At 38.8% G+C, this 11,753-nt stretch overlaps 1 protein-coding gene across 1 annotated transcript in view; it reads right to left on the bottom strand.

Annotated features, from left to right (window-relative positions):
- The window catches only part of igf1rb (insulin-like growth factor 1b receptor), a 92,803-nt gene that overhangs the window by 33,034 nt on the left and 48,016 nt on the right, over positions 1 to 11,753 (bottom strand). Inside the window, exons 3-4 of the mRNA XM_036587277.1 lie at positions 1,605 to 1,908; positions 73 to 209 (exon numbers count right to left, since the gene is read on the bottom strand). Coding sequence (XP_036443170.1) covers positions 73 to 209; positions 1,605 to 1,908 — 441 coding nt within the window. The remainder of the gene's footprint in view (positions 1 to 72; positions 210 to 1,604; positions 1,909 to 11,753) is intronic.

The raw sequence follows: 11,753 nt of genomic DNA, 5'->3' as shown, positions 1-11,753 counted from the left end.
AAAATAATATATTGGCCAATCGTGCTACCTGCATCAGACTAGTGAGAGAGGCTTTGGGCTTTGGTTACTCACTGCCACGGCGGATGTTGATGTGCAGGTTGCCTTTAATAACAGTGCAGCCCTTTAGCGACTGTGCAGAATCTACAGAGTCAATCACTTTTCCATCGCAGATCTTGTCACATAAGCCATCACAGGCACTGCAGAACATGCTGCAACACAGAAAGAGAGGGAGAAATTCAGCACAGAAATAACTACATCAATACATTTCAGTATTTATCTTTTGGTTCAACACAAACAATGCAGTTCAACTTGCTTAAATATAACTGTTGAAAACTTTTACATTTTATGGTAAAGAAATCTAACACACTGCTATCAGTCTAATATTTCTCTATTTCCCCACCAAGTGAAAAGTTAGAAATTAATCTTTTAGAGTACTACATGTATTCAAGTCTTCAACCTCATCCACAGATTAAAATGCTTGTTAATAGATTTAAACGCCACAACCCTCCGCAGAAGAGGCGATGTTATGGAGAGTGGTCTACAAAATTCCTCTTAATAGGCTTATTGAATTACAAATAGCTATTCCTGGCTTAGCACACGACCTGTATACTGCAAGCTTGCTGCATTCCCAGGCCACTAGCGCTTTATTGGACTAACCTACTTCAGGTTCACAGTGCGAGTGCTTACAACCACAGCAGAACGTCAGCAAGCGCGCATCAACGTTCAGTCCTAATGCCAGAGTGTTCCTAAACGAGCTGGCAGGACATGGGCTGAGCCAACTGATCTTCCGATCATGTGGCAACTGCGTGTAGAGATTAAAATAACTGGAGACAGCTATGGATTAGCCTACCAGCTCATTTCAAAAGGCCACTGGCTCAAAGACCAAAGGCTAGCGTCTTGGCACCAGGCCTTGCTGTCAGTGTTAATTTGACCAACAATGTACAATGTCTCTCTAGGGGTGGGTGATATGGCAAAAATGTAATACTACAATATTTAAAGACATTTTCACTGTGTGTATTATGATATTTAGAGCTCTGGAACAAGCTGGAAGAGAGCCAGTGTACCTAGAGATAGCATATCTGTACTGATAGGTATCGCTATTCTGGCTCGCATTTCAGACTTTATGAAAAATCCATTTGTTATTTTGCATGTATGAATGAAAAACACTGCTCGCTTATCAATAGCACTGGACATGTTTATAACTCATTTTAAAATGACAATTTTCTAACCTTTCTTTTTTTGCTTTCGTTACTGTGCCCTTAAGACTGACGTATCTAAATGACCTCTGTTCTGACTGGCTGCCCCATATTGTGTCTCATTTAAAAGCAGTCTGGGCTTAAACAGTATGGTATTTATAATGGTATTTCTCCACTTGCACTTTTGGTTGCTGCACTCTGCCAAACCGGACTTCTCTGTTCGCCGATGGCCGGAGTTTCTTATGGAAATGAAGGAATCATATTGGACATAACCTACAAGTCCCTATAATAGGGGAGCTCATGCCAGGCCAAACAAAAGCAACTGTGGCTCAGTTTCTGTGATGTACTTCACTGTAATAATGACATCGTATCGCCTGTCCCTATGTGTCGTGTAACCAGTCTTCGTACCTCTGGCTCTCATTGCGGGTGAATCCTGGCGGGCAGTCCGCCATGCACTCTCCTCCGTGGATGACGAAGCGGTCGTAGTCGGGCAGGTGGACTCTGGAGCACAGGTCCATGGTGATGCAGCGCCAGCCCTCAAACTTGTAGGTGTCTGCGGGGCAGTCCTGCACGCAGCTGCCCTCATGGTAGTAGTGCTGGCAGGCAGCACAGGCCCTGTCACTGTTAGGCACTGTGCAGCTGCCCAGGCACTGAGGGTGGCAGCACTCGTTGTTGGCTGTGCACGCCCGCTGCCCGCACTCTTTCGGACACACTGGAGAAGAAAAGGTAGAGAGAAAGACAGTAAGGCCACAAGCTCACATTAAAATATCACCCAACACATTAACTTTTTGCTCAATTGTGATTTTTTTTGTCAGATCTAATTTTTCGGTAGGGATGTATAGTGATACTGGAATTACATCCATATAAGTAGACAATTGCTTTACAAAAAATGTAAGTACTGGACAGATGTTTAGATTGGTACATGAAAATATCAGCCCACAATTCCCATATCTGTGCATTCCCGTGCTTCAGCCTTTAAAATTCACATTTGTGTTTGTGCCATTAGTGTGAACAGACTGCTGCCCTGAAATCACCCGCAGGTGCGCACTTTGTTATTGAGTTAAAGCTGCTGCCAACACTGGGTGATTACTACAGTGATATTTGCATGTGCAGAGAACGATTAAAAACAAGAAAAACCAGAACTGACAGTTATCAAATGTGTCCAATTTAAGAGTACATATGAAAAAGACTCAAATCTGATTTGACTGATTAGATTTGTGTTTACATAGTTTTGTGTCATATTTGGGCAACTTCAACTCAGCAACTATAATTTTAAAGATGGCAATTTTATATTTTTTGAGATGGCAACAATCTGACACGAGGCATCATATCAGGATGATATCAGCAGAAAATGGTGAAACAGAGAGGAATGAATCCCATCCAATATCTGATCTTTATAAGTGTCAGCTAATACTCAGGGTTGCAACATGAGTACCGCTACTTAGGAAAAAAAAAAAGTCCCATGTCTACTACGCGTACACCCTATAATTCATGAATTCAGCTACTTTTACTGCAGTAGTTTCCAGTCCGTGTTCTTTGGGTGTTACAACGTCCAACGAGGAAACAGACCTAAAGATTTAAATAGACTTAAAGATTTAGCCATCAAAGTGTAGCCGAAGCCACAACAAATCCACCACAGTCATTTGAGAGGACTGTTTTGGTTTTGCCAGAGGCGCCAGTGGCATTGTGAGCGAACGAGAAAGCCAGCTGTTTTTCTGAGATTTGGAGTAAAGGTGGCGCCTCTGCCAAGGTTTGATGGGTTCTGAAGAGCTTTTGCTTCAGGCCTCCTGCAGTAAAAAAGTCAAAGAACCAGCAGCAACAGGTACTGAAGGTTCAAACAGAGTTATCAACCAAAACTAGCTGGAAACAACCACCACCAAGTGTTTTGAATTCAGCATCAAATTAAGATTCTACAATGTAGCCACATTTCTAAGCAATAACAACTGCAGCCAATCTCAGAGCTCCCTGTTTATTTAATGCAAAATGTAAAGTAAATCACCAGAAAGAGGTCTGCAAAAAAATAAAGGTTGAATTTGCTTTCTATTTGATTAATTACAGTAGTATAAAGATTAAACAAAATATTTTCTATAAATCTCATTTACTGAGAACAGAGAGTAGCCTATCCCATTAATATCAGGACAAAATCCCCTCTCATTTACCCAGAAAAGCCATTAAGTCCCTGCTTGAACCGGGATTTAGATTAGTGACAAATTTGCACAGCCTGAAATTTGACTTGATTACTGAACCCACATTACCTAAGATATACAGCACCAATGCGCCTGCCTAAATGTAGCCAGTCAAGTAGTGACCATTCGTCAGAATTTGCAGTTCACTCACTATTCTAGCTACATTGCAGACACTTAATATTGTTGCCATAAGTAAGAAATTTTTGTACTAGCGTATCAAAGGTAGGGTTATCATTATCAAATACCAGTAAGCAAAAACTTGAAAAATTATTCATGATAATGTTTTAGAAAAAGAATAAACAATATAAATGGAGTTAACTGAACAATTGTATAACCACCAATAGCCTTACAAAATATCTAATTGGGGAAAAAAATAAAATAAAATAGGTAGCCCTTAAAATGCAATAAAAATTCATTAAAAGAATTTAAAATACGCATGATCATGCAGAATGACAAGTTACTGCCATTTCATCAAGAAATATTTAAATTGAAAATGAAAGACTAATCCATTAATTGCAAAAATAAACATATTTATTTGCTGTTATTTTATTTGGCCTTTTTCCTAAATGTTCTTAAATGCTATGGTGTTTTTGCTTTTTCCCAAAATATTGTTTTTATTAAATGTTTTGCTTGAATATTGTGCTTTCATTGTTAACAGCACCTTGAGATTTATACTTAAATAAAAGATGCATTACAATTAAAACACATTATTATATTATAATTAATATTAATATTATACAATATTAATATTATTGTTATTATTGTTGTTGTTATTATTATTATTATTATTATTATAACTAAAGGTATCCATACTGCAGACACATAATATGGACGATGTGTGGAAATGTTTCTAAAAAGCTTTTTCCTATTATGTTAAAAAGACAACCACAATTTAGTCATTAATAAAAAAATTATTATTTCTCTCAGCTCTGATCTGAGCAAACGTAGGCTAATGCTAAGAGCCTCAATCCAGTTTACACACAATTCCAGTCCACAGATTCCACCCAACCAAGACTACGTATAACTCAACCCGAGTCCTCTGCTATCATTCTAAATAAGAGCGCATTGTAACGGGGGAGAGGAAAAACTGATTCAGGTCAGAGCACCAGCAAGGAAAACACCAGCTTTAGCACAAGACTGCCCTACATTTAAAAGAACCACTCGGGCTCAGAGCTCCTCACTCATGTGCACATAACGTGGCTCTTGATGGAGGACACATTCACAGTTTCCAAAATGGCCATGGGCAGGCATTAGAGAGGGGTACTGCACACGGAATAAGGGAATACCTGTGGTACTGAAACTCTGTCAGCAATTCGACAGCAGAAAACAAACACTCTTTTTTTTTCGTATTTTCCCTTAATTTCTCATTTCATCAGCACTGACTTAGCTGACTCCTCTAAAATTAAGCCCACACAAACTGGACGAGGGTTTAGCAATGCTGCAGAGGTGGCTTCCACCTGTAAGCCACAGTGGCTATTAGAAGGATGTTCATTTCATGATGATGTACCCAAAAAAAAAAGGTCTAAAATGATGTAGAATATATTCATGCTACATGCTACAAAGAGGATTTCCACCATTTACTTCAAAATTTCCTGCATAATTAAATGGTTAATATGTAAGCAAAGTCATTCAGAGTGGTTTGACATGAAGTGCACCATTCAAAAGAAACGTACTGTATTCGTATTACAGTGGTGGTGACAGGAACCAGACAAGTTTTTAACACCTCTAAAAGCGCCCTCACAGGAAGATATTACATGGAATTGTTAAGAATACGCTGCATGATGCCTGAGACATTGTTTATAATAGATATGAAAGCCCAAAATATTTTAAAATATAAATTCATGGTAAATTCATGCTTTTGGATAGTAAATAAAATGACCATACGTGGTGTTGCAGACATTACGGCCTCTGGTTCATATCACCACCACTATGGTGATATGAAATCTGAGTCTTACGTTTCTCTACAATTAATCATTTCACATCAAACCACTCTGAATGACTGAATGACACTTCAACCATTGAATTATACAGAAAATTTGAAAATCCTTTTTATCTCAAAGGATTCACATTCAAATGAAGAATATTTTCCCTTTCTTGTGTGAAGCTTGTCCTGAGATGTTTTGTTCCAAAGGGAATGATTTGTTTAAAAACAACATAGTCATAACTGCATAAATGTGCAATAGTACAAAACAGCAATGTTTAGACTCGAATGAAGTAGAGGTGATTTGTTCTTGTGATGGAACCAAAGCATAATCTAACGAAGTCTTCCCCGAGCAGACTGTTTGTACACCAGAGAAAAACTGCTTTCCATAATTTGCAGTTTAATTTCAGGGATGAAGTGGGCGAACTTTAAGCTCTATGTTATTGCTAAATGTGCCACATGCAAATATCACTTTGTCTTACACCCACAGATGTAGTTAATAAACTAAAACACAGCACAGCAACAGAGAACATTTATAGTAATGGATTAGGGATATAACAGCTGATTTAAAGCATGACACCAATACTACATAAACATAAGTGCTCACCATACACATTTTAAACACTATACTAGAGGTTGTAACCAAAGCATAACAGCATATAGCCGCCGTCCGACAGCCTCTGTGGTATCTGAAAACGTTTACCATGATATGGAAGTTATAAAAGGGCACAAAACAGCAAGTGTGAGAAAGCGCGATAGACATACAGACAGACAGAAAGAAAAAGAACAGAAGTATGATAAAAGGTTGGAGGCTGCGAAGATGTAGATAACCTTGAGGCGAGCTCCAGCAGGCCACGGCGAGATACAGGCAAAAACAGGAAGCAAAACAGCACGTTCACTCTGGAGACATTTTACTCTCAGCAGCCTTTTTGGAGGACGCTTGTCTAAGCCATCAGCCACTGATTGGTGGGCTAATGGGTGGAAAACACCCTCTGAATGTCTGTGGACATATCTCAGATATAATACAAACAGTGAGAATGAGGATTAAGCATGAAACAGCAGCTCACCAGGCAGATCTTTCACATGCTGGCCAATCTTTAACCACACCACAGTATTGATTGATCATTTTAAAGGGCCCACATCATAAAGACAGAACATTTAAAACATTTTTTAGATAAGGAGTTATATGTATAATATGATCACTCCCCAGTCCAGTATTAACCTTAATGTTTTTGTGACATCACAAAAACCAAAACATTTACATACATCCAACTAATCGGCCTACAGCAGCTTAGCCCTGCCCATTCACACTGAAGTTAAAAGACACTTTTCAGCCTGGACTGCCTTTCAAACGAGTCACAATACATGATAGGCAATCAGAACTGAGGTCATACATGATCATAAGTCAACAAGAAATATGTAGAATATAAGCATACAGCAATAGCTACATGTAGCAGTAGAATCACAATGCTACTATTTTGTCCACTTCATTAAGTCTTAACATTCAGGTGAGTTTTGCAACAAGGACAACTTCAGATATCATCAGAAAGGGAAATTGAACAGTACAGGCCTTCCAGGCCTCTGAGCAGACATAAAACTGCAACATGCTGCAACAGTTCTGATCTGGACCAAGTCCACTTGCAATAAGAAGGTTGTGCCTCCTTACATACGGATACTCTGCTCACTTCCTCAGTTTGTCTAAATCAACTCCCATAACCCCAGCAAGATTAAACCCACACAGACTCCCTGAGGGCTTAGCAATGCTATAGAAGTGGCTTCTACCTGTGAACACGTCAGTCAGTCACCGTTGAGCCAGTATAAGCATGGAAACTATTCTTCATATGGGCTCTCTGCTCAACTAAGTGTACAGAACATGCTGTTTCAGTGCAGATTATCTGGGGTTTTCAGCCACCTTCAGGAGAAACTATACTATGAAACTAAGCAGGTGGAAAAAAAAGAACCAAGAGTTGTCAATATAAAAGTGATGGTTTATATTCTGCTTAGCCAAATGCAGCCAATCAGCCAAGGTATCCTTTGTGTTCGAGTTTGCCTCTTTAGTTTTGGATTGGAGCTGATGTGCTTTCTGACGCTGAATGACATACTGTTATCACATGGCTATGAACAGTATTAGCAATCATTTTGAAGCCTGTCCAATTTAGATGACAATATGTCACACAGTTTCAAGTCTATTTGACATGCAGAGTGGAAAAATTCCAGGTAATCTTGTAACCAAGAAGTGAAAATGCATTATTTACTACACTGAAAATCTAAAAACGAGAACAGGTACCTCACATAGCCCACACATAGAGATGATAAAGCTTTGATCAGGGTGCAGCCTGTGGCTCCTAATGTACCCAGTTATAACAACTCCTTATGAACATCCATGGGTTTATATTGGGATGTCCAGCAAGCTCATATAGCTGTGTCCACATATTTTATTATTATAATTTTTTTTTTATTTTTACCACACAGTGTATGTACATTAAAGACACTGGATATTCACATCAGCCCACAGTTCTCATATTGGTGCATTCCTACTTTTGATCAATCATCAGAAAAGACTATAAAATAGTAAAAAGTGTAAAATTTTGCCAAAATATAGTTTTAAACAACACTTATCTATTTCACCAGCCTCATGCATTCAGTCCATCTCTTACCTTTTCAGAACGGAAACAAATGACTTGTCTGGCGAGTGTTAGCACTGTTTACAATGCATTGAGAGAATGGAGCCCTGGGACCCAACTCATGTCTTTTGAACTGGGATAAATGAGTTGGTACACCTTTAGAGCTGATGGTCAGGGTGGTGTGTATGGACCCTGGAGCAGTCAGTGTTTTTTTGAGAGAGACAGACTGGTCAGCGGGTGCATGCATGCATGGTATTTCCTATCACCTTGCCGGCATTCAGTAATAACACCACGGGGCGTTCACTCTAGCCTAAAGCCAGAACAGCAGCAATGATCAGACTATTGTTTCCAAGCTCTCAATGCAAAAAAAAACAAAAAACAAAAACCCCCACATACTTTAGGCTCAATTATCTGTATACTTTGCTACTCGCTTCCTATAGCCCAGCTGCAGGATTCAACTTCAGCTGCTCTGAGCTCAGTCACAGAGGACCCAGCACATATAGTCAAAAGCAAATACTTTCGTCATTTACTAAGTGAAAATAAGTTAATATAAAAATTTCAAGCTGACACAGTTCTGAACATTTTAGAAAAACAAATGTGCCAAATCTTTTGTGCAGGCCACATTTTATGTTTTTTCCTCAATATGTTAAATTTAGTAAATAAACTGTGATTGTGCATTAAAATGTGCAGAAGTGTGTTCTTTGTATAATTGATAAAAGATTAAACAAAGTCTTAATTGAACAGTAACAAACTATGCAGGGCTTTCCAAAAAGGATCTAGAAAGTCTTTAAAACATAAACATATATACACACACACACACACACACACACACACACATTTATTAGGGGTGGGAATCTCTAGGCACCTCACGATTCGATTACGATTCAGAGGGCTGCGATGCGATTATAAAACGATTATAGATGCATCTTGATGCATTTTTTTTTCTATACATGATTTCTATTTTCTTACTGTCTGAGGACTTGGTAGTTTTAAAACAAAGTATATTTGTAATGATCCATAATGCATTTACGTCCAATATCTTTTAGTAATAAAACAAATGGAAGTGATTTGGCAAGTGAACTAGAAGGCTCTCATTCACTGCTCTTGTTTGGAGAAGCTGCTGCCACTCATCTGTGATAAAATGCGCTGTTACGGTGAAATAAGATCCAGTGGTGATGGATGACCACGCAGCTCTTCATATATTCTTTAATGATTTAATAACTTCGGTTTTGGTCTCATGATAGAGGCGGAGGAGCGCGAAAGACTGCAGGTCACGTTGCAATGAGGTTTCGCCGAGCGAGTAGCGAATGAAAAAGGAAAAGAGAAAGACAGACGAACATTTGGAGATGAATGGACTTATTCGCATTTATAAGCAGCGCAGTTGGTTTCCTGGTACGTAAAATCTGCAACGAGATCTGCGCCTCAGTCAGAATTTAAGGTGGAACGGGAAAATTCAAACAAGAAGCTGGAGAATGAGAAGTGACTTCAGCCTCATAAACAGCGGAACGCTGAGAGACATTTTACAAGAAACTATTCAACTTTTGAGGAAAAGTTTTCTGTCGGAGTTGGAAGAAAAGTGGCTATAGCTAAAGCAGAGCAAAGTAAGTCTGCGCTCTCGTTTATATTGTTTAGTCTATACTAAGACATTAACACATAATGAGATATACTGGACATTAAATGTTGCGGCTCCCAAGGTGGTTTGATTTTTGTTGAAAGGACAAAATGGCTCTTCTTATCATTTGAGTTGTGACTCCTGACCTAACCTGGCTTTTAATGCAGAGGGCGCCGGTCGGATTTCTCACTCATCCGTGTGTGTTTTTGTTATGTGCCGCCACAGACTGTGCGGGTGCTGCACTTCCGCCATTCCAAGTTCCGCCCTTTGCGTTCCGTCAACATTACATTATAAATTAAATATTTAGAAAATCGATTTTTGATATATTTTTTTTTTTTTATATATATTAGGGGTGCGGGAAAAAGTCAATCCTTAGATGCATCGCGATGCAGACGTGAATGATTCCGAATCGATTCACAAATGTCAAAAAACGATTTTCTAAATATTTAATTTATAATGTAATGTTGACGGAAAAACACTGGCAAAAAAAACAAACAAAAAAAATACATAAGTGAGTGAATATCAGACTCTGTTGCTTACTGTAAAAGAGCAGCAGGAGAATTTAAAATATGCATTGTCATCACGCAAACTGGCAACTAATCGTGGCCAATTCACTGAGAAGGTTAATTTTAGCCAATTTTTTTTTGTGAACTGCATAAAACCATAGTATCTACACAATAAACCGCTTCTTTAAAATAAATCTAGTCTCTGAAAAACCTGTACTTGGTGTGTGTACATAAAGCATTTAATTACCTTCTATTACAGTCAAAGTCTGCCAGTTTAACTTAGCATAGGCTAATTCATCTCGCACAAACATCTGAATGAATATTTACTTTCCGTTGCATCAGACTTTGCTCCGCAAGTCGCAGCAGCTGGAAAGTCAAAACCGCTCAACAGTTCCTTACAACAGCTGCAATGCATAAGCCTCGTAAGACTTCACAGAACGTGCAGAGCATTTATTTTCTTCTGCATTCTGGCACTTCTGTCACGTTTCAGTCGTTTAAACTTGTGGGCCCACTCTGCTCTGAAAATAGTCTACTGCCTACAGTAGAAGGCAGTCTGTTCCATCGACCGCACTGTTCAGCAGTGTTCTGTGGTAGGAATCACATCAGTATAGTCAGATATTAGCTTAAGAAAATCAGCATTGAACAGACGTTTAACTTTGACTGATATATTAACTGATTATTTTATGATATATTGACTGCACTCCAGAAGAGCAGACTGTTCAGGCGATTGTGGGCTGGGGTAATAAAATATCTGCACTATATTCATTTTACTGCATTTGTAACCCTCTACAAATAAATGTTTGACATTTTTTCCACAACGCCAATCCAGGTGAATGCAGTCCTAATTTCTACATTTTGTAAATGTTTATGTACTGGCATTGCCAGATATTTATATAAAAAATATTGTATATCACGTTGGCCCAAAATTCCCATAATCAAGGCATCCCCAGGCCTCTCATATGATGAGTAAGTGGCATATAAATAAATAAAATTTGTTTACTGTATGCACCTGTTAACAACACAAGCCTTAAGTTGCCAAATTAGCTGGTTAGCTATTTCGCTTCCTAACCTTCAACACTTCCCAACTGACAAGAGACAGTTTGCGCTCAAATAAACAAACTTTACTCACTGCTGCCTTCTAAAGTAGTGGTTCTCAAACTGGTCCTCAGGGCCCCCAGACAGTGCACATTTTTGCTCCAACCTAACCCACAATGCAAAGACTGAGCAACAATGTGGACCATCTGAGGGTCCAGAGGACTGATTCATGAACTACTGCTCTAAAGGTTTTAAAGCACCAAGTCAGAAGTTTGCTGTTTTCCCAAGCTCCATGATGTCTTAATAAATCCATTTTCTGTTTTATGTTTACACGTATTTGCATGTATTAACCTCAAACCAACCCATTCTGTTAGTCATAATGTAAACATAAGATTGTGAAAGCCAACAACTGTGGAAAATAACTGCAATCAGGCGATTACGTAATAACTGTGACAGACCTTTGCATCCCTAGTCTGTGTGAAAGCACATCTGTAAAACGAGGTGCATCTTTGAATGCTTCTCTACCAGCTAGTTCAGTTGTCTTTTTGCTTGCCTTTTGAATTTTTTTTTTGCAGGGAGAAAGTCGATAATCATTAGCTGACGGAATCCTGGATCCATACAACAGAACAATGATAGATTGCACCCATTTTCCAAGTTCTCTGAATATTTCCCA

Source organism: Colossoma macropomum, unplaced genomic scaffold, assembly GCF_904425465.1.
Source record: "Colossoma macropomum unplaced genomic scaffold, Colossoma_macropomum, whole genome shotgun sequence".
In the NCBI taxonomy this organism is placed as follows: Eukaryota; Metazoa; Chordata; class Actinopteri; order Characiformes; family Serrasalmidae; genus Colossoma; species Colossoma macropomum.
Note: the sequence above shows the minus strand (reverse complement) of the source record. Positions and strands in the feature narration are given on the sequence as shown.